The sequence below is a fragment of the Nannospalax galili genome, unplaced genomic scaffold, assembly GCF_000622305.1.
Source record: "Nannospalax galili isolate Female #2095 unplaced genomic scaffold, S.galili_v1.0 scaffold644, whole genome shotgun sequence".
Lineage (NCBI taxonomy): Eukaryota > Metazoa > Chordata > Mammalia > Rodentia > Spalacidae > Nannospalax > Nannospalax galili.
In genome coordinates, this window is record NW_008351473.1 from 395505 (window position 1) to 422913 (window position 27409).

General features: G+C 46.0%; 2 protein-coding genes across 7 annotated transcripts in view; both read right to left on the reverse strand.

The window, feature by feature from the left end:
- Positions 1–13919, reverse strand: part of Baz1b (bromodomain adjacent to zinc finger domain 1B) — a 67673-nt gene extending 53754 nt beyond the window's left edge. Inside the window, exons 1-3 of the mRNA XM_008848376.2 lie at positions 13468–13919; positions 5449–5565; positions 463–607 (exon numbers count right to left, since the gene is read on the reverse strand). Of these exons, the coding sequence (XP_008846598.1) occupies positions 463–607; positions 5449–5565; positions 13468–13574 (369 nt within the window). The 5' untranslated portion in view covers positions 13575–13919. The remainder of the gene's footprint in view (positions 1–462; positions 608–5448; positions 5566–13467) is intronic.
- Positions 13920–19322: 5403 nt separating this feature from the next.
- Bcl7b (BAF chromatin remodeling complex subunit BCL7B) overlaps positions 19323–27409 on the reverse strand; it is a 17186-nt gene continuing 9099 nt past the window's right edge. For 5 of the 6 annotated variants that reach the window (XM_029553660.1, XM_029553661.1, XM_029553658.1 and 2 more), the window contains 4 exons: positions 24153–24249; positions 20977–21147; positions 20418–20612; positions 19323–20324 (listed from right to left, as the gene is read on the reverse strand). In XM_029553660.1, the coding sequence (XP_029409520.1) occupies positions 20419–20612; positions 20977–21147; positions 24153–24249 (462 nt within the window). In that variant the 3' untranslated portion in view covers positions 19323–20324; position 20418. The remainder of the gene's footprint in view (positions 20325–20417; positions 20613–20976; positions 21148–24152; positions 24250–27409) is intronic. The other variant, XM_008848380.3, reaches the window with a different exon arrangement.

Consider the following 27409-nt stretch of genomic DNA (forward strand, 5'->3'; position numbering starts at 1 on the left):
CGACATGGGTGCACTCACATACATGCAGGCAATATACTCATATACATAAAATAAAAACAATAAATAAAATATTAAAAAAAAGGTTTTGATTACATTTTTTATGTATGTATGTTTGTTTGTTTGTTTGTGCTGGGATTACAGGCATACACAACGTCTCATTTATGCAGTACTGGGGCCAATATCCAGGGCTTCCTGCATCCTAGGCAAGCACTCTACTAACTCAGCTACATTCCCCTGCGTGCATGTGCGTGTGCGTAGTACGGGTACACAGTGTAGCAATAATCACAACATTCAGTAAGTTTCTAAAATGTGGTTTTAATAGTTGTTATTAGGTAAAGCAACCTTCAGATGATGTAACACAATCTTCCACATAATGCTGTGCTCTGTATCTTTGTCAGAAGCTCCAATATGCACAGTGAGTCAAATTATGATTAAAAATGAAAAGCAAAAGCAGGCACTTACCTCGAAGTCACACTCTTCTCCCACAGCATATTTGGTCATGATTTCTAACCAAGCAGTGTCTACTAACTTCTCTAAGGAAGCTGTGTTATGGTGAACCATTTCCAGAACAAGCTTCTCATACCAGGTAGGGAACTCCTCCTTCAAACTAAATAAACATCTTATTAGTTAGCAAGAAAATGCAAAAACTACCAAGAAATTCAATTCAAACTTTTTTTCAGGGGGTGGGAGTGGGGGTCTTTTCAAGAAAGGGTCTCCCTGTAGCCCCACTTGGCCTGGAACTCAGAGATCCGCCTGCCTCTGCCAGTGCTGGGTATTATAGGTGTGTGTCACCACGCCCAGCCTCAGACTTAGCTTTTTATGGCAGTTTTAGGGTCACAACAAAGCAAGTATTTCTGTAGCAAATGCATGCAGGGCACTGAGAAATAAATATGAATATTAAGAGCCATGCAGATAGGGCTGGAGAGACAGCTCAGTGGTTATAAGCACTGGTTGCTCTTGCAGAGCATCCAAATGGTGGCTAACAAGTTTGTAACCAGTTCCAGGGGATCTGACACCCTCTTCGGGTATCATTGTATGTATGCATATGTGCACTTACATGCAGACAAAACACTCATACACATTTAAAAAAAAGAATGATTAAAAAAAAGCCAATTAGCCAGGCCAGTGACACATACCTATAGTCCCAGCACTTGGGAGGCAGAGACAGGCGGATCTTTGTGAGTTCGGGCCAGCCTAGTCTACACAGTGAGTTCCTGGCCAGCTGGGGCTACAGGGAGACTCTATTTTAAAAAGACAGAAAAAAAAAGCCAATTAGCTAATTGGGCATGGTGGTTCACAACTATAATATCAGTTCAGGAGTTGGAGACAGGAATGCCAAGGGCTAGGCCAGCTAGACACAGCAACAATGTCTCAGAAAGAAGAAAAGGAGGGATGATCAGAGGGAAGAAGGGGAAAGACCCTTGTAGTTTACAGAAGAAAAAAACCAAGAACTTTTAAAGTAGTCAGACTGGTCTATGCATGCTGACTTTCTCACTTATAACATGCAAGCTCATCACTATCAGGTTGATCCTCCCCATTACTCTGCAGGGCAGGGCAATTCTTTTCAGCTGCAAACTTATTCCTATCCTTTACCCATTTTGGTTAGAAAGACATAACTTGACAGTACCTGTCTCAAGTGCATTCACTAACTTCTCATGACACTCTGTGAGGTGGTCAGCATTTTCATTTTGCAGGTAAAGAAATTAGCCAAGGCCACAGGCTCTGACTTGACTCCAAAGTCCTTGAAAAGTAAAAAGGTGAACTACCACTTCACTTATTAATCTAACAAAAGCAATTTTATTTTAATTATCACACCAAGCATGGCAGTCAACACTACAAAGTGATAGTCATACCCTGCTGACAGCCAGTTTCAGCTTCTGTAAAGCAACTGGGCAACACTTATCAAAACTGCCATATATGTACAAAGATATTCATAGCTGAATTCTTCCACAGAAAATGAAAAGCAGCCTAAATGGGCAGTTATTACACATAAAGTTTGTTTTTTTGTCTTTTTGAGACAGGGTCTCCCTATAGCCCCAGCTGGCCTAGAACTCAGTATGTAGACCAGGCTGGCCTTGAACTCAGAGATCCGCCTGCCTCTGCTTCTCAAGTGCTGGATTAAACACATGGTACTGCCACCATGCCCAGCTGGTTTTTCTTTAAAAGAAAAAAAAAGTTATTTTATTTATATATGTATATTTTGTTGTTGTTGTTGTTGTTGTTGTTTTTTGTCTTTTTGAGACAGGGTCTCCTTGTAGCCCCAGCTGGCCTGGAAATCACTATGTAGACCAGGCTGGCCTTGAACTCACAAAGATCAGCCTGCCTCTGCCTCCCAAGTGCCTGTGGAGGTCAGAGGACAATTTTTAGGAGTTGTTTCCTTCCACCATCTGGGTCCTGGTGATGGAACTCAGGTCATTAGTCTTTATGGCAAGCACTTTTAATGCTGAGCCATCTGGGCAGCCCCATCACTCAAGGTTTTTGTTTGTTTTTGGTCTTTTTGAGACCTCCCTGTAGCCCCAGCTGGCCTTGAACTCACTGTGTAGCCCAGGATGGCCTTGAATTCACAGAGATCAGCCTGCCTCTGCCTCCCAGTGCTGGGATTAAAGGCGTGTTATCACTATGCCTAGCTCAACCTCACTCAAGTGTAAACTTCATTGTCTGAAGTTATTGTTAGAGAGTGATGTTGGATAATGGTGTTCAGATTCTTTTACGTCATATACATTTTTTTTTGGCTTTTTGAGACAGGGTCTCCCTGTAGCCCCAGCTGTCCTGGAACTCACTATGTAGACTAGGCTGGCCTTGAATTCACAGAGATCCGCCTGCCTCTGTCTCCAGGCGTGCACCACCATGCCCAGCTTGTCATATACATTTTTAACAAAATTATACATTAGCTTTTATTGGTGGTGCTGAGGATCAACCACCTTGTGCATGCTAGGCAAGTGCTGAACCACTGAATCACATGCTCTACACTTTCATAATCAGAAAAAGACTTCTACTTTAACTAAAAACTTTAAAATATCCCTATCTTGTCCAGTAATTCTCTATCACCTCCTATATTCTATTAGTTTACCAAACTGCATAAATATTTCCCATGAGTCTCCTGAAGAACTTCAAGGATGTGATATGTTCTAAGGGCAAATCAGGTTGACATCAGATAAAACCAGATGACAGTTTCTCTACTGCAGACTTTCAGAACATCTTTAATATGCTAAGGTGCACTGTAACTTTCCAAGAAGTTTGCAGTGGCTTTTCAAAGGTACAATCAAAGTACTCTCTTCAGGAGAGATTAGGGAATTCACCTCACCCTTCCCATTCTCATATTAATACTATTTGTGAAGCCCTGCCCCAACACTATAGTACATCCAGACATGGCTTCTAGATGACTGTGAAAGCCCAGTGGCAACCATGTTCTCTGCTGAATTAAACACAAATGCCTCATCTTGTCTTCAATTTAGCACAAACGGTCCTTCTAAGCTTCAATCATTTTGTTCATGAACCCTTTTAATGCTTTCCTGATCACCCAGGTGCTGTCTCTATAGCTTCTAAATTCCCACTTTGGCTCTTTGGGAGTAGGGAAGTCATCTACTTCTCATTTTGAAACTGAATTCTCTTACTTGTTCCTAACAGCTTTTCACTTGATTCTCTTGGGGTTTTCTAGGTAAATGACTATATTTCATGTAACCACATCTGACCTTGTCCTTTTTTAACTCTTTAGCTTATGGTGATGTCTTTTTATCTGCAGTTTTCACACATATACCTTTCTATTCTCAAAACATCCCACAAAAAAAAAACTAGAGAAGGCAGAGTTATCTCCATCTGCAAAGAACAAGTTTAAGTGCATATGAAATGTAAGAGGCCATACTAAACACGGTAAAGAATTCAAGAACAGGGCTGACAAGATGGCTTAGTGGGTAACAGCAAGTCTGCTGATCAGAGTTCAATCCTCAGAACCCCTATATGGTACAAAGAAAACAGACTCCCATAAGTTCTCCTCAGACCACACATGTTCTGTGGCCCATGTGCACCCATCCATACCAAGTAAATGTTTTTTTAAAGTATTAATTTAATTCGCATTTAAAAAAATTTTTATTTTATGTATATGCATGTATTGCCTGCATGTAGGTAAGTGCACCCATGTTGTGCAATGCCCGCAGAGGTCAGAATAGGCTGTTGGATTCCCTGGGACTAGAGTTAAGGACAGTTGTTAGCTGCCATGTAGGAGGTGCTGGGATTCAAACCTGGATCTTCTGCAAGAATGACCAGTGTTCTTAACCGCTGAGCCATCTCTCCAGACCCTTAATTCGAATTTTAAAAAAAAGAAGAATCCAAGGGATTGGAGAGATGGTTAAGAGCACTGGCTGCTCTTGCAGAGAACCTGGGTTTGATTTCTAGCACCCACATAACAGCTAGTAACTGTCTATAACTTCAGTTCCAGGGGATCTGGTGCCCTCTTCTGACCTCTGTGGGCATTGCACAACATGGGTGCACTTACATACATGCAGGCAATACACTCATACACATAAAAAGAATTCAAAAGTAAGGTCAAGTATGAGCCTGCTCTGCAGAAGTTTATAGCTAGAGCTGAGAGTACAGCTCAGTGATAGAGCACTTGCCTTGCACAGACCTGGTTCAATCCCCAGCACAGCAGGAGGGAGAGAGGGAATAAATTTGCAGGCTACCAGAGAGGTCAACTACAGCCAATGGGTCAAATATACCATGCTGCCAGCTTTGTAAATAGTTTTATTAGAACACTATTATTCCTTTATGTATTATCTATAGTCGTCTACACAGTACAACTTTAGAGTTCAGTTGAGACAAGTGTCCCTATGTCCTGGGCAGGGCATGGTGGTTCATGCCTTTAATCTCAGCACTCAGGAGGCAGAGGCAGGTGGATCCCTGTAAAATCCAGGCCAGCCTGGTCTACATAGTAAGTTCCAGACCAGCTGGGGCTAAAGGAAGACCCAGTCTCAAAAAAACAAAACAAAACCCCCCACAAAACAACAAAAAGAGGTCCCTATGTCCTAGAAGCTTAAAGTAGTTAGAAACCAGTCCTTTATAGAAAATCTTGGCCAACCCCTGGTCTAGCTAGCACATTAAACAAGGTGCATATAAACATATATCCGAAGAGATGGATATAGATATATAAATAATACAAATAGCAACATGACTAAAGAAAAGAGGGTGCCAGTTTGACAGTTTTAAGCACTACCAGTCAGCAATAGGCCACAGGCCACTACTAGATCCTGTCAAAGAATGGAAGTGGGTCTCTCTACCAGCAAAATGCTATTGAGCAAAAGCATCTGGCCGCCAACAGTCTATGACATGATGTATTCCAGTTTATGCCCCACATCTACAGCACTAACACTGCCTTAGGGGTTAGCATCACCCCACCCCCGCTTTCCTGGCATGGTGAAGATGGTGCCAAAGGGCAAGGATAATGCTACTCACAGCTCGGCAACTTCCTGTTCCTCCTCCCAGGCCTCCTTGTGTGTTAGCTGACTGCTTCCAGTGCTCTTACACGTCCAAATACGTTCGCTGTACCGTTCCAAGCGGGCTTCATACTCTCTGTCAGCAGTGGCTCAGGAAAACAATGTTCAAGAAATATGACAACCAACCCTTACTCAGAAAATACTTATAAATCCAAGGCATGATCAAAACTGAAGCAAGATTAACAGTTCACAAATAAAATACCAGTGCTGGGGCCAGCGAGAGGGCTCACTGAGTAGAGGTGCCTGCTGCCAAGCCTGAGGAACTGAGTTCAAGCCCCAGGACCCACATGGTGGAAGGACAGAACTGACTCCTGAAAGTTGTCCTGATCTGCACATAGGTGCCATCCAAAATGAATGAATGAATAAATAAACAGGATTTTTGGAGCAAATGCAATTTCATCAACTCATCATGGATAATTTTATTTTGTACAATTCATGCAACACTAAAAATGCAAAACAAAAAGAATGTAACAAACCAAGGATAAGGATGATGGCACAGAGCAAATGCCTGTAATCCTAGGAAGGTTGAGGCAGGAGGATCTCATGTTTGAAGCTAGCCTGGGTTACACAATGAGACACTTAAAAAAAAAAAAAAAAAGCAACATAAGAAAAGCATAAGTCATACAGCAGTCATAAAAAATAAGGACTTTTTTGAGACAAGTCTCACTTTGTTGCCCAAGTCAGCCTCAAACTCATAGATCCTCCTTCCTGGGCCTCCCAAGTGCTAGGATTAAAAGCATGTGCCACCTCACCCAGCAGAAATAAAGACTTAAGGTAAGTACAATTGTTATACAACTCAGATGGTCTCCAAGTTTAAGAATCAGTCTGCAGAAGGATGAGAAGACCATAGTCCCACAAGCAGTTGGAAGGAACTGCACAGACTCATGACCACTTACCACTGTACCTCCTGCCCACCTTGGAAACACCTGTTGCTTCCTGAGGCTTCCAGGCTGGGACTGTTGCTCAGTAGTAAAGCCTCTGCCTAAGCATGCACCAGACCATAAGTTCAATTCCAATATCACAAGAAAAAAGTAAATCAACTACATAAAGTACTAAGCACAGTTCTGATAGAAAATTTATTTCAGTCTTTATACTGGCTATGACACTAATTCACAAATCCATTAACTCGTTTTTGTCCAGTCTTCCTGAGTGAAATGGGGAAAGAAAACAGTACAGTGCCAAACACAAGGTAACGTCCCTACATCCCAAGTGCAACTCCTTACCATTCAGCCACCTTAAACTCAAATGGCAAGTAACTAATTTACTTCTGTGCATGGATAGTAACAGATGCTATGCAAGAAAACAAATTGAGCTGCAACTAGAGTTAGCTGCCAAACCCTGTATTTTCCAAGTGGCAGGTTTCATCGCAGCTCCAAGAATTTGAAGCCTGCAATGGCACAGGTCTGAGATCCCAATACAGAGGAAGAAGCAGGAGGATCAGGAAGTTCAATTCTGTGTAGTTCCAGCTACACGGTAAGTTCAAAGCCAGCCTGGGCCACAGGAGACCCTGTTTCAAAAAACAAAAACAAAACAAAAAGGGGAGCAGGGATGCCCATTAGAGGCATTGAGTCAATGGCCTCTAAATTCTATTTTACATTTTAGGTACCAAAATAAGTCACTCACACTCAAATAACTGCTCAGAGCAAATGCCAATCGAGGTTTCTATGTTCTAACAACTGCTGCATGTGTAATTGCAGACAAAATGTCAAAGCAATTCTCAAAAGGTTGTGTAAGCTACTGATGATAAGGCATTTTCAAGGCCTAGCCTATCTCATTCTGCATTGATTTTCCCTAACTCCAGGATTTCCACAGTAGGAGATCCACCACAATCTGCTACTTTGTTCTCTTGAGCCACGAAAGGGTTGTTTCTTTAACAGTACCTGACAGCTTGAAATGAAGTCACCCAGCAAAGCAAAGCCAGTTAAAAAGCATAACTGAAGGTTACACCCAGAATACCAGCACTCCAGAGGCTGGGGGCAGCTTGGGCAATACACAAAACTATCACAAACAAACAACACAACTACAATCCTCAAAGTTCTAAGTGAAAAGATGACCAATACAGCCAACTCATAGATTTGCTTTTTATTCCACTTTTCTCTCTTTGCACTAGACTGCCAATCAGGTAACAACTCTAATTTGGCGTAATTTATTTTATTAGGTAACTGGGCACTGTGTCACACACACATTTGTAATCTCAACATTTGGGAGGCACAGGCACGGGAATTGTCACAAGTTCAAAGCCTGCCTGGGCTACACAGAAAGTATGAGACCAGCTATATTTAAAAAAGAAAAAGGGCTAGAGAGATGGCTCAGCAGTCATGAGCCTTAACTGCTCTTGCAGAGGACCCGGGTTTGATTCACAGCACCCACGTCTCCAGTTCCAGGGGATCCGATGCCCTCTTCTGACCTCTGTGAGCACTGCACAGGGGGTGCACCTACCTTACATGCAAGCATATACTCATACACATTAAAAAAAAGTCCTATCAAAATGACAACTCCATTCCTAACCACCTAACTCTTCAAACATGTTTTGCTATTTAGGGTCAGACTGACTGTACAAGTAACAGACCCCCATCATACTACCTAAGAGATCTCACCTGACAACACCAAGCTCCTAAATCAGCTGCTTCTAAACTTTAAAAACTTTGAGTTGGGGGCTCGAGAGGTGGCTCAGCGGTTAAGAGCACTGACTCTTCTTGCAGATTACCTGGGTTCAATTCCCAGCACCCACACGGTGGCTATGAACTGTCCTTAACTCCAGTTCCAGGGAAATCTGAAGCGCTCCTCTGAGGCATTGCACGACAGGGGTGCGCTCACATACATGCAGACAATACACTCACGCACATAAAATTAAAAAAAAAAAAAAAAAACACCTTTTGAGTTCAAGCACATAACAAAATACTAATCTACAACAGGCTGTTGATAGCTTCCGTTCCTGCCTAAAACCCATTTTGACCTAATCGATCACTTATAAACAAAGGCCATCTTGGACAACAGAGTTAAATTCTAGGCCAGGTAGGGCTATGTAACAAGACATACACAATCCAGTCTCAAATACAAAAGTTAAAGCCAGTCTGAATTTCATAAAAGAGACCATATCTGGAAAAAACAACCACCACCCAAAGCGTGACTCTAATAAAGTTAACGTTTTTCCACTGCAATAGAGTGCCTGCCTAGGGAGGAATGTGCCACAAATTCAAAGCTACAATGTAATCAAAACATCTATAATGTATAACATATTGTCATTAAATGCATCTATTAACCACAACAACTTTTTGTCTCTTTCTTGATTATTTTTCTGTGTGCCGTGCCTGTGAAGGACATTCAATCCCCTGGAGTTTAGTTACAGGTGGTTGTAAGCCATCTGACCTGGGTGCTAGAACAGAAATCAGGTTCTCTGGATAAGCTAGAAGCTCTCTTAACTACTCAGCCAAGTCCTTTCATTTTTGAGACAGGGTCTCCCTATGTGGCCAGGCTTGCCTAGTCCTTCTTCTCCTGCCTCAGCTTTCCAAATGCTGGGTGGGATTATAGGTGTACACCACCATTTAGCTTACATTTGAAAGTACAACATTAACATTAACTTACCACTTTGTCAATAAAACATGCAAATTTGGAGTAGAGATGGCTCAGCGGTTAAGAGCACTGACTGCTCTTGCAGAGGACCCACGTTCGAGTCCCAGCACCCACATGGCAGCTACGAACCATCCTTCCAATTCCAGTTCCAGGGGAATCCGAAGCCCTCTTCTGACCTCTGCAGCACAGCACAGCATGGGTGCACTCACATACACGCAAGCAATATACCCATACACATAAAATAAAAGTAATAAAATATTTTTTAAAATGCAAATTTGTTATAACTATACATGTAATAAAAAAGATCAAGGAACAATTAAAGTATCAAATCTTGTTTAAAATATAATCATAAATATAAATTAAGTGGGAATAATAATACTGCAAATACAGCTATTGTTCAACAATACATTTTTCCTCCTCTATGAAACCACTAAGAGTCTCATAAAATAACTGGCCAAGCCAGGAGTGGTAACATACACCTTCAATCCCAGCACTCTGAAGGCAAAGGCAAGCCAAACCTCTTTTGAGGCTGAGGCCAGCCTGGTCTACATAAGTGAGTTCCAGGTCAGTTGGGACTACAGGGAGACTCTGTCAAAAAATAAAAATAAAAAACCCCAAGGAACTCTTTTAAAAATAATCCCTTTGTTAAAGAGTTCCAAATATTGCCATGGGGGAAAAAAATGCTAAATACGTACCATTTAAATTATTTCAGGTTTGTTTTCATTCAGAAAATCTCTGTAGGGAGAGGGAAGCTGTTCAGTGACAGCGCACGCTCCAGGCCACAGGTTCAATCCCAACACAACAAAAGTGCTTCATGCATTTATTTCAATGAGTAAATAATACTTAAAACCCTGTTGGGCTGGCAAGATGGATCGGCAGGTAAAGGTGCTTGTTGTCAAACCTGATGACCTGAGTTAGATCCATGGACTCCATTTGGTACAACAGAACTCGCTCAAAAGCTGTCCTCTGTCCTCCACGTGTGCAGTGGTATGAGCATGGTCATCCACACAAAAAATAAATAAATGTAAGGACTTTGTTGATAGTTCTAAATTAGCTGGCTATGGCCATTTTCCAGATGGCTCAGTATACCCATTAGACTTGGATTTTTTTCTCTTCTCTATGGCATATTTACTATATTGCACTAGAACCAGATACTTAAAAAAAAAAAAAAATCAACTTCTGGTATTAGTATGATCACCAAAAGTTAAAAAAAAAAAAAGCGAGGCTGGCATGGTGGCACACACCTTTAATCCCAGTACTCAGAGACAGATCTCTCTGAGTTTGAGGCTAGACTGGTTTACATAGCAAGTTCCAGGTCAGCCAGGACTACATAGTGAGACCTTTTCTCAAAATGCAAGAACAAAAATAAAACACCTAAAAAAACAATCAACAAGGCTATGTCAGATTCACAGAAGTAAAACTGTGCTCCACTGATGCCTCAGAAATGTAAAGAACAGCATGGTGCTCTTTAAAATAATATACTCTGGGCCTGTAGTCCCAGCACTTGGGAGGCAGAGGCAGGCGGATCTCTGTGAGTTCAAGGCCAGCCTGGTCTACATAGTAAGTTCCAGGACAGCTGGGGCTACAGGGAGACCCTGTCTCAAAAAGACCAAAAAAACCCCCAAAACTTCGTAGAGCTAAATAAATCCTCTATCACCTAATTATATCTTATACCACTGACAGAGTGGACTAACATTTAAGAGTGAAGGAAGTAGGACATAGAGACACAGGTCTATGATCCTATCACCCTGAAACCACAGCACTTGGGAGGCTGAGGCGGGAGGATTAGAGAGTTCCAAGGCAGCATAAGCTCTTTACATAGAGACCCTGTTTCAAAACACCAATAGTTGCAGCTCAGCAATACAGTTCATGCCCAGCTCCTTCAAGGCCCTGGGTTCTATCCCTAGCTTCACAGTCCCTTGTTTTCCCTCATTTCCTTACAGTGACGTGGATGGAAGAACACTGGAGTGTAATTCCCATTCTCATCATTGGCGCTTAGAATAATGTATGACCCTTAACATGCCAACTTCAATTCTCTTGGACCCACTTGGAAGCAGGCAGGAGTCCTGGACCCCTTCAAGATCCATTTCAGCTGCAATAGATGCTAAAGATAAACATCATCAAAACATACCTCCAATGTAGACACACTTTTGTGTCCATGTATGCATGCACACTAACATTCACAACTGCTACTAACCAAGAATGAAGCAGTCTGGGGCTGGTGGTGAGGGCCTGCCATCCCACCTACTGGGACCATTGAAGCAGGAAAGCCCCAAGCTACATAGTGAGTTCAGGGGCAACCTGAGCAACTGAATGACACCCTGTCATTAACTAAAAGCAGAGGACTATGGCTGTAGCTCACCAGTAATACATTTGCATACAATGTGCAAGGCCTAGGTTGACGTCTCAGTTTTGTGGGGTGAGGGTTGAAATGATCCTATAAAACAGGACCATTAAAGACCAAGTTGGGTGGGGTACACACCTACAATTCTAGCACTTGGGAGGTTGAGGCAGGGGGATTAGGAGTTCAATGCCAACCTTCAAAACATAGTAAGTTAGAAGTCATCCTGGGCTACATAAGAGAAAAAAAAAGAAATATAGCAAAGATTAAAAGAGAAATGAAGGAGTTCACCTAGACCCTTCCACAGCAGAAACTACTAAATCTGGTCTTTTCAAAGGGAAAAGGCTGATAAAGCTAATAAGACATCAAAGTTTGATTCAGAAAACTACCTTTAAAAAATAAAAACCTTCAAAGATTCATGTGGCATCAATTAAAATACAGTCATACAGTTTTGTTTTTTTTTTTGAGATAGGGTCTCTCTGTAGCCCCAGCTGGCCTGCAGCTCTAAATGTATACCAGGCTAGATCTGCCTTCCTCTGCCTCCCATGTTGGGATGAAAAATGTGCACCACCAACCACAACCAGCAAGTCATACAGCTTTGACTAAAAGGATCTCAAAGCAATGATCAGAAGCCCAGAGATACCCTATTTTAAAACATCAGTCTCATGCTCCTAAAATAAAACAAAGACTTTAAGTAAGCATGCCTTTGTATTTTACTTGCACTGAAACACAAATACCAAGCAGAAAATGGTGGCACATGCTTGTTTACATAATCGGGAGGCTGAGGCAGGAGGATTACTGCAAGTTTCAGTCAGCTAGGTCTACACAGAGGTTCCAAAACAGGCTGGACTACATAGTGAGATTATGCCTCAAATGAAAGCAAATTGGAGCTGGAGATTTGGCTTAGCAGTTAAGAGCACTGGCTGCTCACATGGCAGTTAATGACTGACTGTAACTCAGTTCCAGGGGATCTTAAGTGCTCTTCTGGCCTCCATGGACATTGCATGCACAGGTACACTAACATACAGAGAGGCAAAATACTCCTACACATTTTTTAAAAAAATTAAAAGGAAGCTGGAACAGGTGGCGCATGCCTGTCATCTCAGCACTCTGGAAGTGAAGGCTGGAGGATGAGGAGTTTAAGGCCAGTCTAAGCTGTATGAAACCATGTATTAAAAATGGGGGGGGGGGGGGGGGGACTGGGGAGATGGCTCAAAGATTAAGTCACTGACTGCTCTTGCAGAGGACCAGGGTTCCGTTCCCAGCACCCACAAGGAAGTCCATAACTCCAGTTCCAGGGGATCCTGCAGCCTCTTCTGGCCTCTGCAGGCATTGCAGGCATGTAGTGCACTTAGAAACCTGTAGGCAAAATATTTATACACATAAACTAAAAATAATCAAAGAAAAAACTAACCTCCATCTTCGAATTCTCAAAAGTGTGATCCTAAGGACAGAAATGCCACCAATTCCTCCGAGAGATTTTTCTCCCCTCGCCCCCCTCAAACGTGAAAAGTCACCCCTGGTTTTGTGGTCTACGGGTCCTGTCATTTATCCGCGGCCTAAAGTCCACTCCGAAGGGGAAAAACAAAATAAACAAAACAAAACCCCAAAACCCCACAACAGACTCCCCCCTTTCCCCAGATAGGCCGAGAAGCAGACCAGCCTGGGCCACGCCGGATCACGCGGTCGCGCAGGTCCAATTTAAAAAACTTCATTTTGACGGTTTCATTTATATGAAAAGGGGAAAAAAAAATGCGCAAAGGAAACCCGGCTTCCCTTCCCTAGCCACTTAAGGCCCGCAGCCAAGTTGGGGAGGAGGGAAGTGGGGCGCCCACGGTCACCCTGGGAACGATGGAGGCCGCAGGGAGGATGCAGGGGAGGCCGGAGGGCTCCGCGGCGGGGAAGCGGGGACCGCGAGGCCGGGTGCGGTGACAGCTGCCGCCCGAGCGGCGCGCGGCCCGTCCGCGCCTCCGGGTCTCCATCCCTTCGCCGCCACCCAAGCCGGCGGGGCCGAGGGTCACTTCGTGTACTGAGAAAAGAGGAAAAAAAGGCAAAAAAGGATACTCCCGGGTGCGGAAGGCCTCCTGAGTGTGCGCGATGGTGAAGAGCGGCTCCTCTCCGGGCAGCGCCTTCACCAGAGGGAAAGGCTTGCGGCCCAGCAGCGGCGCCATCGCGGCGGGCGGGCGGGCGGACAAGGAGGACCGCGCGCGCCCCGGGGATTCGGCAGCTCCGCCGCGCAGCGTTAGGCCCCAGCGGCCCCGAGCGAGCAAGCGAACGAGCGAAGCGCCTGGCTTCCCGGGGCGGTGGGGGAGGGGAGGGGTGAGAGGGCGGCGCGAACTCTCCGGCTTCCCTCAGAGGTGGCGCGGCCGCGCCACAGCCATGGAAGCTCAGGGTAGGAGAAACGAAGAGACCGAGAGGTTCTCTCACGCGCCTTCCCGGTGTCTTTCACCTCAGGTCGCCCTCCGCCGCTGCGGCCGCTAGTCAAGACTCCTCTTCAACGGGTACCGGAGGAAATTATTGAAAAATGGCGGGAGATTCCCCTCCTCCCCCCACAGCCGGGCCAGCACGCACACTAACTTGCTCCCCTGTGGCGCCCTGGGGACAGAGGCTGCGATAGGTGGAGAGCTAGTCAGCGCTCGGAGTCTATTGGCTGAGGGCAGCTGCCGCTCCGAGTTCGGGTCCCGCCTCCTAGGCCGAGGCCGCGTAGTTAGGTTGCAGCGCACTAGAGGGCAGTCTGAAGGGGTGAAAGGTCACGTTATGTAAGAGCCGGTGACAGGCGTGCCGGCCTCCAGTGGCGGACTTAAAAAGTAAAGGGACAGCGGGGGACCGAGAGGCGGAGGACTCAAAGAGGTCAGAGCAGAAAGAACTGTCACAGATACAGACATTGCGCCATCTGTCACCGACTGGCGACACCGACATCCGGGCACCCACTGTCCGTGTGGTGTGCCGGAGGGGGGAGGGGGAACGCGCGGCCAGGGGCTTTGTCTTTCCACTCGAGCTCCGCCCCCTTCTTAAAGGAGCCTCACTCGGCCACGCCCGGGGATGCACGGGTGGGGCTGCTCTGCTGGGAGCGGTTGGCGGGAAGAAACCTGGGACCCATCCGAAGCAGAGGTTCTTCAGGGCCAGTTGAACCAGAGGTTCTTCTTCAGGGCCAGTTGAACCCCGCTTTGCTCGCCCCGAAGTTAACTTAGTCTGGACAACCCTGAGTTGACACTTGGATATTGCGAGTGGGCTTGATTCTAAAAAGATTTATTGGGTAGGGTTTTCAGAGCCAGGCAATAGATTGCCCTCCCACTCCAAGGCTGCCAAGACCAAAGACTGGAAATCAGCCCCCAAGATCCACAAGGTGGAGAGAGAACCCAATCCGCACATACACATAAAATTTTTTCAAAAACATCACATGCATGTTTTACATGTGTATGTTATATGTTATACACACAGACTGTGTGCTGTGTGTCTCTGAAGTTGGAGAATAAGTTCGAGTCTAGCCTGGGGTACATAGTATGTTCCAGACCAGCCTGGGCTGCAAAACAAGACCTTGTCACAAAAATAAATAAATAAAAAGAATTATGTTAGCTAGGCATGGTTGCCTGCCTTTAATCCCAGCACTCAGGAAGCAGAGGCAGGCCTGGTCTACATAGTGAGCTCCTGGCCAGCTGGGGCTAAAGGGAGACCCTGTCTCAAAAAGAGCCCCCCCCAAAAATTAATATTATTATGTTAAGACTTATCTGTTATGCTGGTTGGGTAGTGCGCATGCCTTTAATCCCAGCACTTGGGGGCCGAGGGAGGCAGATCTCTGTGAGGTCAAGGCCATCTAAGTCTACATAGCAAGTAGACCAGCTGGGGCAACAGGGAGACCCTGTCTCAAAAAGACCAAAAGAACTCTTACCAAGCTATGTCCATTCGTCAAATAATATTCAACAATAACCTACACTGTTTCATCACCAAAAATAAAACAGAAACTGCCCTAGATGTGCTGGCTTCTGCCTGTAATCCCAGTACTTGAGGTGGGAGTCAGGAGGGGGTGGAGTTCAATGCAAATCTCAGCTACATGGCAAGTTTGAGGCCAACCTGGGCTACATAATGAGACAGCTGGAGAGTTCAGCGGTTGAGAGCACTGGCTGCTCTTGCAGAGGACCTGGTTTTGGTTCCCAGCACCCCCATGATGACTAACAACCATAACCCAGTTCCAGGGGTTCCAAAGCCCTCTTATGGCCTCCTTGAACACTGCACAACATGGCGCACTTACATATATGCAAGCAAAACTCTCATACACATAAAAAGAAAATTTTAAAATGAATCAACACACACACACACACACACACACACACACACACACACACACGACAGGTAAGATGGCTCAGTAGGTAAGCATGCTTGAGTTCAGTACCCAGAACTCCAAATGAAAGGAGAGAACTGACTCCCTCAGATTGTCCACTGACTTTCACACATGCATAGTAACATGCACCCACCCACACACAAAATATAATGTGATGAAAGAAGAGAAAACGACTTCTCAGAGGATGTAGCACTTGTGTTATGTAAAACAGAGTTCTTGGGGCTGAGGATGCAGTTCAGTGGGTAATACCAGCACTTGAGAGGTGGAGAGAGGAGATCAGGAGTTGGAGGCCAGCTTGGACTACAGAAGACCTTGTCTCAGAAAAAAAAAAAGTGTTCCATAGACAGAGAAACCAGGGAGGGACATTTAGAGCTAGAGTAAACAGCAAGGCACAGATAATGGTAGGGTCATTGTGCCTAAAACTTCATTGTTTTGAGACAGAAAGTGTCAGGTAATGGAATAGTAAGGCAGCAGTCATCATGACCACTATGTTGACTTGCAGTCATGAGGGCCCAGGTAGAACAAGGTCCTTGCAGACAGGAAGGCAGGCAAGGAGGTACAAACATGAACCCCAGCAGACACAAACACAGATACCTAACCACTGACTCCACACACAAAAAAACATTTTTGCCAGGGGTGGTGTGTGCAGACTGAGGCTGGATGACCACAAGACGGAGAGTGCAAGGCCCACTGAGGCTATAGAGCAAGATTCTTTCTCTCAAAATGGGGCTGGAGAGATGAGTTAGCAGTTAAGAGTGTACACTGCTTTTACAGAGGGCCTAAGCAACTGCCTGTTAATGCCAGCTCCAGGGGATCTGATGCCCTCTTCTGGCTTCCAAGAGCACCTGCACACACATACCATATACTCACATAGACACACACATAGCTAAAAATAAAAACAAAACATATAGAGAAAAAATTTCAAGGACTTGGGAGCTGGCTCAGGGGTGAAGGTGCTTGCTGCCAAGACTGACCTTATGAGCTGGGTCCCTCAGATTCACAGGATGGAAGGAGAGAACCAACTCCTGCAAGTTGTCCCTTGACCTCCACCTGCACATACACACTAGATAGATGTAACTTTTTTTCATATTTCCAAAAGAATCTAAATTCAAGCACAACAACCAATAAATAAACAAGGGGGATTTGGTAAGGGAGTTGCAGACACAGAAAAGGATCTAAATATGATCAAAATATGTTGTATGAAATTCACAAAAATTCAATTTTAAAAAGGAAGAAAAAGAAACACAACAACAAAAAAAAAATTGCAAATTACCCTCAAGAAGTAAGCATGCATGGTGAATAAAAATGCAAAAAAAAAGGGGCTGGAGAGATGGCTCAGTGGTTAAGAACACTGGTTGTTCTTGCAGAAGACCCAGGTTTGAATCCCAGCACCCACATGGCAGCTAACAGCTGTTCACAACTCCAGTCCCAGGGGATCTGACAGCCTCTTCTGACCTCTGGTGGGCACGACAGGGGTGCACTTACCAACATGCAGGCAATACACACAAACACATAAAAATAAATTTTTTAAAAGTTTAAATAAAAAAAAAAAAAAAAAAAAAAAACCAAAAAGCCACAGTACTTGGAACTGGAGAGATGGTTCAGCTGTTAAGAGCACTGGCTGCTCTTGCAGAGGATCTGGGTTTGATTCCCAGCATCCACATGGTGGCTAACAACTATCCATAACTCCAGTTCCAGGGGATCTGATGCCCTCTTCTGACTTCTGCAAGACTTGCCTGACACGACTGCACTTACATACATGCAGGCAAAATACTCATACACATAAAATTTTTAAAAAGACCACCATGCCCAGCTTAAAAATGTTTTTATTAATTATGTGAAAGTTTCGAACATGTATACAATGAATTTTGATCATGTTCCTCCCAACTCTTGTAGACCTAGTGGCCTCAAACTCAGATCCACCTACCTCTGCCTTCAGAAAACTAGGTCTAAAGGCATGTGCCACCACACCTGGCTGCCCTCATCTTTTTGAAACAGTCTCACTATGTAGCCCAGGCTGGTCTCAAACTCTTGATTCTCCCACCTGGGTAAATATAGATGCTACCTAAGTGCCTAGATGACAGGCCTCTGCCATCCCTGGCTATATGTTGTTTTTCTGTAGCTTTCCCAGGATCACAGAACTGTAAACCTCTCATCGCATCAGGTGAGCAGGTCCTTCCAGTTCATATCCATCTCCTCTGTGGCCTCCCCATAGGATCCTGTACCCTGTGGAAGTCTTCTTTACAGTGTCCTATATCATTGGTTCCATAAATCCAATCAGATCCAGCCAAACCTTGGCCTGCCCTTTGCAGCCCTCCACAATCTGTCTTCACCCTTTCCACTTGAAGGGATCTTGCCACATGGCTTTTTACTTGTCTTTTTGAGACAGGGTTTCCCTGTAGTCCCAGCTTCCCTGGCCTGACCCTCGACATGTAGACCAAGCTGGCCTTGATCTCACAAAGATCCTCCTGCCTCTGCCTCTTAAGTGCTGGGACTAAAGGCATGCACCACCACACCTGGCTCTTTGTGGTTTTTAAGACATGATCTATGGGGCTGGAGAGATGGCTCAGAGGTTAAGAACACCAGTTGTTCTTGCAGAAGTCCTGGGTTCGAATCCCAGCACCCACATGGCAGCTAACAACTGTCTGTAACTCCAGTCCCAGGGGATCCGACAGCCTCTTCTGATCTCCACGGGCATTACATGACACGGGTGCACTTACCTACATGCAGGCAATACACACATACACATAAAAAGTTTAAAAAAAAAGACATGATCTAAGTTGAAGAAGCTGGCCTTGATTTTGTCATCCTCCTGTCTCAGCCTCCTGGGTGGCTGAGATTACAGGCTTCCAGCACTAGGATCAGCACTGGTTTTTTTTTGTCTTTTTGAGACAGGGTCTCCCTGTAGCCCCAGCTGTCTTGGAACTATATAGACCAGGCTGGCCTTGAACTCACAGAGATCTGCCTGCCTCTGCCTCCCCAGTGCTGGGATTAAAGGTGTGTGCCACCATGCCTAGCTGCACTTTTCTTTTTTAAAGTTTATATATACACACACAAATATATGTGTGTGCATATATATATATATATATATATATATTTGACTTTTTTTTTTTTTGCATATGAGTGTTTTGCCTGTATGTTAAGTGTATGCCCATGGAGGCCAGACGGCAGCACTGGATCCCCTGGAACTAGAGTTACAGATGATTGTTAGCCACCATGTGGGTGCTGGGAACTGAAGCTGCGTACTCTGTAAGGGGAGCCTGTGCTCCTAACTGCTGAGCTGTTTCTTCTACACTTTGAGATTGACTGTTTATTATTATATTTTGACAGGTCTTATCATGTAGCCCTGGCTAGCCTGGAACTCAAGCTCTTCCCACTCAGCTCTCAAGGTGCTGTTATTCCAGGCTGCCCCATGCTCCTTTTCATTCCAAACTCCAAGTCCATCTTGAGGCCATTCTTGTCAAGAAGGGCACAGTATTGGAGTTAGATGGTAGGCAGGCCTGTGGTGACTTCACAAGCACCCCCCACCTCCCCGCTGCAGCTCAGCCTCACAACTCACAGAAGAAAGCATCAGACAAGACATATTTCAAATAGTTTAATTTTAAAAATATTCTATTCAGTGCTAAAATAGGTCTTCACTTGCTGTTGTCCATTTTCATTTTTCTTAAACTTTTCTTTTGTGAAACAAAAAATAAAATCACAAAAGTTCAATTAAACATGCAGATTTCAAAGACAAGGGAACATTCTAGAAAGTTTAAGCAGAAGGAGTACTGTGCAGGACAGGTACTGTGGTCAGAAGCTCCAGTCCTGGCTGGGGTGGTGTGGGCAGAAGGCAGGGATGCTGGAATGAAATGATAGGTGCCAACAGGAAGTTTTGCATGTGTGCAGTGTCTGTGGGAAATGGACAGTTCCAGCACAGGGCTGGGAGCAGCTGGGTGCCCAGCAGAGGCAGGCCTTCCTTGGGCACAGGACACAATCCCAGACTCCTAGCCACAGGGCAAAAAGCCCTTCCCTCCTGACAACCTCTCTCCACTCTCCAGGTCCCCACCAATCCCTCTCCAGCAGCAGCCTACAGGGCACTGGCCCGGTGGCAAAGTCTGAATCAGTCTCTGTTCAAGTTCAAGTAACCCTGGTAGTCTCCTCAGACGTCCCTCCACTCTTCTCGGACATCCCTCCACTCTCCAAGGTCCCTCCACACTTTCTCCTTGCTGAGGTGCCAGCAGCTCTGTGCAGTGGCTCTGGAGCAGAGGGTGCGACCTGAAGGTGACAGGTGAGCCCAACGCTCTGGCCTCCTTGGGGTGTAGAAAAGACGTGTGCTTCTCGGCTCAGGAGCAAGCAGACAGGTGCCAGGACAAGAAGATGATGCAACACCCCATGCCTTCTGTCAGCCTTCCAGCCCAGGGGGCTCCACACGCAGGCATCACAGTGGCCAGACCAGAATGAATAAATAGAGGCGGGGCCGGAGGCAGAGGCTGGGGTGCTAGCTTTCGGTGCTCTGCACCACTGCAGCTTGGTCCACACAGAAGCGCTTCAGGGGTGGTGCTCCCGAGTCCTCCTCCTCCTCCTCTTCCTCCTCTGTGCTCTAGGAGCCAGCAGGGCAGGACATGATGGGCCATCCCTCCCAGTAGCCCTGCCCATTCACCACAATGCAGCCCAAAGCCCACCCTGCCCTAACCTTAGGACATGGGCACTCGTTCTCCTGTACCCCACTGCAACCCAGCCAGTCGTGTGGTTCCAACTCCAAGTCTCCTTTCCTTCCTGGGAAGTGGGGAAAGCCACAGCCACTCTACCTGCATCTCTAGTGGAACCGGCTCTTCCTTGGTGAGGGTGGGAGGTTCATCAGCAACTTCAGAGGCAGGAAGGGAGGGCTCTGCAAGAGCAGCAAGCTCAGCTCAGCACAGGCCTCCAGGGCATCTCAGTCAAGGGACCAGAAGGACCTGGCCTGGGAGGCCTGCATGCAGGGCCTGGCTGAGCTGCTAAGTGTAGCTGGATCACAGAAGACCACCACAGGGGTGGGTGGCCTGCAGACACTGGGAATTGAGTTGACTCTCCTTGTCACTCAGACCAAATATCACTATGCCTGCTTGGCCTTCCTGTTCTGAAGGAGCTAGAACAGTGCCCAGCAAGCATGTTATTCACATGAAAACTAGTTCAATTTCAGTGCCTACTGGTAACAGGTCATAGAACAGGAGAAGCAACCTAGGTCAGAGATGCAAGGAGACTGCGCAACTCACCCTCCAGGATCTCCTGGCCCAGTGTAGGTGGCTGGGAGTCATCAGTGCGGAAGTCTGAGGTATGTGCTGGACTCAGGGACTCACTCTGCTGGGGGCTGGGGCTGGAGTTGGTGCTGCTGTCCACCTTGAGCTGATAGACATCTGACACAGAACTCTGGTTGCTGTTCTCATCTGGAAACCAAACAGCAGAGCAAAAGTTGGTGCGACTCTGTCGTCTCCCAGAGCCAAGGACCTGGCATCTCTAGGCATCCACAGACATGTGGCACAGTGGCCATTGTTGATCTGGCATTTCTAGGCATCCACAGACATACAGTACAGTGCCACAGCTCAGACATAACTCCTAAGGGGAGGCAGGGTCTCTCTAAGCTGTTATGTTTTATTTTTTATAATTATGTGTAGGTGGGTGTCTGTGTGTGGGTATGTGCATGTGAAATGCAATGCCTGAGGAAACCAGAAGAGTCTTGGATCTCCTGAAACAGGAGGTACAGACTGTTGGTAGCTGCTGTGTGGGTGCTGGAAACTGAATCCATGTTCTTGGCAAGAACAGCCAGTGCTCTTAACCACTGAGCCATCTCTCCAGCCCTTTTCCTTTTGTTTGGTGGTTGGGCCTTTTTGTTTCTTTTGCATGTTTGTTTGGTTTGGTTTTTTGATACAGGGTCTCTGTAGTCACAGCTGGCCTGGAACTCACTATGTAGACCAGGCTGCCCTTGATTTCACAGAGATACACCTGTCTCTGCCTGCCTCTGCCTCTAGAGTGCTGAGATCAAAGGCATGCACTATTGTGACTGGCGGTTGGTTTGTTTTCTGAGACAGGGTTTCACTATGTAGCTACAGCTGGCCTGAAAATCGCTATGTAGACCAGGCTGGCCTTGATTTCACAGAGATCTACCTGCTTCTGACTCCCAAGTGCTGGGACTTAAGATGTGAGCCACCACACCCAGCTTCTTTGTCTGAGATTTGTCTCGTGAAGTCCACAGTCCCCAAACTCACTGTATAGCCAACGATAACCTTGAACTCCTGCTCCTCCTCTACCTCTTGAGTTCTGGGATTCCAGGTACATACCACCACACCTGGTTTGTAAGGTACTGGATTGAACCCAGGGCTTTATGCATGCTATGCAAGCACTCTACCAACTGAGGTACATCCCCAGCCCAAGCCTTTTCTATTTTACAATCTATATTACCCACAGGTAATGCAGCCAAATTCTATAATGCAGTATTTCTACCCTGAGAGCATGGAGCTGTGCTTATATAACCAGGTCTCCATTGCCTACCAATTACAGCTGCAGCCTTCAGTCTTCCCGATGCACAGTGGGTGGGAGGGGTGCCATCTGCTCCTTCCCATCATACATAGAAATACAACAGAACCTGTCTGGCATTCATGGCTTGTGAAGGAGGCTGTAGTGTCTCGAGGCTTAAAGTCATCGTCAAAAGAACAGATGCCCACAGGTGCATCTCTGTGGCTGCAGCCTATTGAGCTCATGGTCTCCTTCTCCAAACTCACTGCATTCACTCCTCCTCATGCTGCCTCAGCTCAGAACTCCTTGCTGCTGGCCTGGCCTGTGACCGCCCCAAAGGTACTGCCCTGCCCAGAATCTCATGTCCTCATAACACTGCAGAGTGGACACTCCAGACCTCAATGGTTCCTGCTGCCCAAGAGTCCCACTCCAGTGTTTCGGCACTGCTAGGGCTGACAGGAGAAGGTCTGCCCTAGGCCTCCCACATGCCATTCTTCCACATGCAGCCTGGCTCCAGTAAGGAGGACACTGTCCTTAGAGCTTCTGCACAAACCAGCCTCTGCTCACCTGCTCCTGCTGCAGCTGCTACGACTTCCCTTCCCAGTCTCCCTGGAAAGCCCCTATACCATAATGTTCTATGACAGCATTGCTTGTTTCCTGAAGCCCTGTTGCTCCTCTCACTCTGAGACTCTGACCCACCCTTGCCTTGACTCCTGCACACACTGGTCACCTTCAGTCATGGTGCCAGCAGGCTCTGGGGCTGACTCAGCCTGACAGCCCTGAGCTTGGCACAAGAAGTAAAAGATACACAGTTCCATTAAATCTTCATTGAACAAGGACCAGGTGGAGACCAGGCTGAGGAAATGGGGCCTCCTGTCTCCTGTGCTTTGTGATCACTAACACTTCCCCATCTTCTCCTTCCTATCACACTGGCCTTGTTGGGGAGGAAGGAGGAGTGGGAACACAGGCATGCTGGGGGCTTCACACGCTGTTCTAAAAAGACAGCGTAAGCCCACTCCAGTTCTCCCTCTTACCATGACCACTGTCTACCATACTAAAATGGAAGTGGTATTCTATTGTGAAAAAGCTAAAGCTCTGACTCAGGCCTATAATCCAAGCCACCTGGGAGGCTGAGAGGGTTCCAAGTTCACGGCCAGTCTGCGCAAGCTAGGGAGGCCCTATCTCAAAATTAAAAAAGGACTGCAGGTACAGTTCAGGCATTTGTGAAGCCCTAAGTTCAATCCCCCCAGGACTAAGGGGGAAAGGAACAAACAAAACCAAGGTTTTGTCACTAGTGATCTCTGACACTCTTCTAAGTTTCTGATTTCTTAACCAGGATGACAACTGTGTAGTTTTATACCATGGGCTCATAGAGGATTCCAATGAGACACCAATGTGAAAGTACTTCATGAGCAGGAAGGCCACACAGGTGGAGAAGGTGCCAGAAGCCCCACTCTAGGTGTAGGGATGACATAGACAATAGGGCAGGGGCGTCTTAGGAGGCAGCCTTGACTGGGTCTCCTACTCTGAGGCATGATAAAACACACCATACCAAAGGAAAATAAGCTTTTGAGCCAGAAGGCCAAGCCATCAGGGCAACATCTACTGGTCATGGAACCCTGGAACTGCAGATCTGGTACAGCTCTGAGCCTCACCTTCCCATGCTGGAAAATGGGAATATTACCATCTGTGCTACAGGCCAGCATCATGTTTAAACGCAAAAACTTTCATGAAGACAGCAGCTAAAGCCCAGGCTCTGAAATAGTCTGTGAAACTGTTTCATTTTCTTTTGTTCTGGAAGCACTGGGGATGGGTCCCAGGGCCTGGCAAGCCCTAGGCATGCCCTCTGCTGGCTGAGCCTTCTCCCCTGCCCAGATCTCTGTTTGGTGTTCCCCTAAGCTGTCTTTTTCCCACGTGGAGACACACAGACATAACTCACCCTGGAATTCGAGGAGGAGAGAAGGATTGGCTGAGGCATCAGAGGGAAAGCCATTAGCTTCTTGGGCTGCTGAACTGTTTGATTTTGACTTTTCTTTCTAGAAAAGGAAAAAAAAAAGAGGAATATGACAGTCAAGTAGGAGACTGAGAAGGAGAAGGGTACCTGCTGCCTGAGCCCACAGTGTTGGGATTAGGAGTGAGCAGGAGTGACGGGGCAATGGGGAGGGGGGGCAATGGGGAGGGGGTGCAAGGGCAGGGGGTGACAGAGGTCCAGACCAGCACTATCCCTCACCCAGGCTCTTAGCTGCTGAGTGACCTCTTGTAGGGCGGGCCAGGGGGCAAGAGCAGCTCCCAGGCACCCCCTGCCCTGATCTAAGCTTCACCCAGCCCTGCCTGTACACAAGGTGAGGAATATGATGATGCACTTGAGAAATACCCTCTCAAAAAGGAACAGAAGAGCTGGGTATGATGGTGTATGCCTTTCGTACTAGCACGTGGGAGGCAGAGACAGGATGATCTCTGTGAGATGGAGACCAGCCTGGTCTACATAGCAAGCTCCAGGCCAGCTGGGCCATTCCAACTCAAATGCTGAGTCCAGCCAGTCTCACACGTGCAGTCCACTCTGTCCATATCTTGGGACAAGTTAGACTGTTAGTAACTCACAATCCTAGCCTTGTAATAGATCACCTATATTATAAATTTTTGCCTTTTTAATTTTCATATGCAGATCTAATTTTAAACTTACATTTACTTTTTATTTATTTTGTACGCATTAATGTGCGATCATGTGTGGACATAAAACAAGACAGTTTTTGGGAGTCAGTTATCTCCTTCCATCATGTAGGTTCAGGGATTAAACTTAGGTCATCAGGCTTGGCAGCAAGTACCTTTAGCTGCTGAGTCATCTTGCCAGCCATGCCGACCTAATTTTAGTTTAACTGTAAATGCTTCACCACTTACCAACATAAGCATGCTTTTTAGTAATTGCTAATATTCCACATGATTCACCTAATTGCTCCCCAGCTTTTGGACCTATAACTTTAAATTAGTTACAGTTATGTTTATTAGTACTAAGAACAAAGCCATAATGCTCAACTTCTGAATTACTCAGATAATTTTGAAGGAAAAAAGAACTCTATTCATTCTATGTCAAAAAATATAAACACACCTGGGGCTGGAGAGATGGCTCAGCAGTTAAGAGCACGGACTGCTCTTGCAGAGGACCCGGGTTCGATTCCCAGCACCCACATGGTGGCTACGAACTGTCCTTAACTCCAGTTCCAGGGGAATCCGAAGCCCTCTTCTGACCTCCGCAGCATTGCACGACAGGTGCACTCACATACATGCAGGCAATATACTCATACACATTAAAAAAAAAAAAAAGTATAAACACATTATTACTATTTTTGAATGTTCACATCTGATTTTGTTTTTATTTATTTTTGCCATTGGGGATTAAATTTAGGATCTCATACATTCGTGGCAAGAACCATACTGTTAGTCCAGTATCAAAACATTACATCTCTAAAACTCAAACGCAGCTCAGAAAATAGGGATGGGGTTAGGAAGGCATCAAAGATCGACTTCCTAACAAGCTGTGACAGTAACACTGTCACAGACACTCTGACATTCAGCTGGCGAGACAACTGGATTAGATACCAAAGAAGTTACATGCATTAAAACTCAGAAAAAACATTTTTGTCTTTGATCTTTTTGAGACAGGGTCTCTCTGTAGCCCTAGCTGGCCCCTAATTCATTATGTACACCAGGCTGGCCTTGAACTCACAGAGATCTGCCTGCCTCTGCCTCCCAAGTGCTGGGATTAAAAGCATACATCACCATGCCCAGTGAAAAACCATTTTTAAAAGGAGCTACAGGCTGGAGAGATGGTTCAGCTGGTAAAGTGCTTGCTACACAAGCATATGGACTTGAGCTCAGAAGCCCAGCACACATGTAAGTTAGGTGTGGCAGCATATACCTGGAACCTCAGGGCTTGGAAGATGGGAGACAGGAAGACAGAGGTAAATCCTGAGGCTTCCTGGCCAGCTAGCCTGGCCAATCAGTGATCTCTAGGTTCAGTGATAGACCCTGTCTCAAAAAGTAAGGTTGAGCCTGGGTATGGTGGTGCACACCTTTAATCCCAGCACTCAGGAGGCAGAGACAGGTGGACCTCTGTGAGTTCAAGGCCAGCCTGGACTACATAGGGAGTTCCAAGTCAGCTGGAGCTACAGGGAGACTCTGTCTCAAAAAGACCAAAAAAAAAAAGGGTGGGGGAGGGGGCTGGAGAGATGGCTCAATGGTTAAAAGCACTGGCTGTTCTTGCAGAGAACTAGATTCAGTTCCAGCACCCACAACCATCTGTAACTCCAGTTCCAGGGGGATCTGATGCCCTCTTCTGGCTTCCATGGGAAGGCATGTATGTGGTGCAATTATATACATGCAGGCAAACACTAATACACATAAAATAAAAATAAGTAAATCTTTAAAAAAAAATGTTGAGTGCAACTGCAGAAGATACCTGATGTTGACCTCTGGCCTCCACCTGCGCAAGCACACACCTACACAGGTACACACAGAAACACAAAGGCTGGGCTGTGGTTCAGTTGATAGAATGCTTGCCTAGGATACATGATGCCCTGGGTTGGTTCCATCCCCTGCACTGCTTGAAGTCAGGCATGATGGTGCCTGCCTGTGATCCCAGCTCTTGGGAGGTAGAGGCAAGAGGTCTAGCAGTTCTAGGTAGTCCTTGAGTACATACCAAGTTTGAGGCCAGCCTGGGCTACATGAGACCCTGTCAAAAAACAAACAAAACAAATAAACAACCACCCCACAAGAGCTAAGTGCTCAATAAGCTAGAAAAGAACAAGAGCAACAAATAAAAAGGAAATAACAAAGCAAAAACTAAGCTGTCAGAGAACAAAGCAACCAAAAGTGAAGACTGACAAAAATTACAGCACAGTTCTTCTGTTTGTTTTGAGATAGGGTCTCTCTATGTAATCTGGCTAGCCTGTAACTCACAATATAGACCAGGCTGGCCTGGAATTCATAGAGATCAGCCTGCTTCTGCCTCCTGAGTGCTAGAAATAAAGCTTTGCAAAACACACCTAGCACCAGCCTCTTTTTTTACTCTTTGACACAGGGTCTCATGAAATTGCCCAGGGTGGCCTCAACCTTACTCTATAATCCAGGCAGGTCCTGACCTTGGGATCTGCAAGAACAACCAGTGTTCTTAACTGCTGAACCATCTCTCCAGCCCCA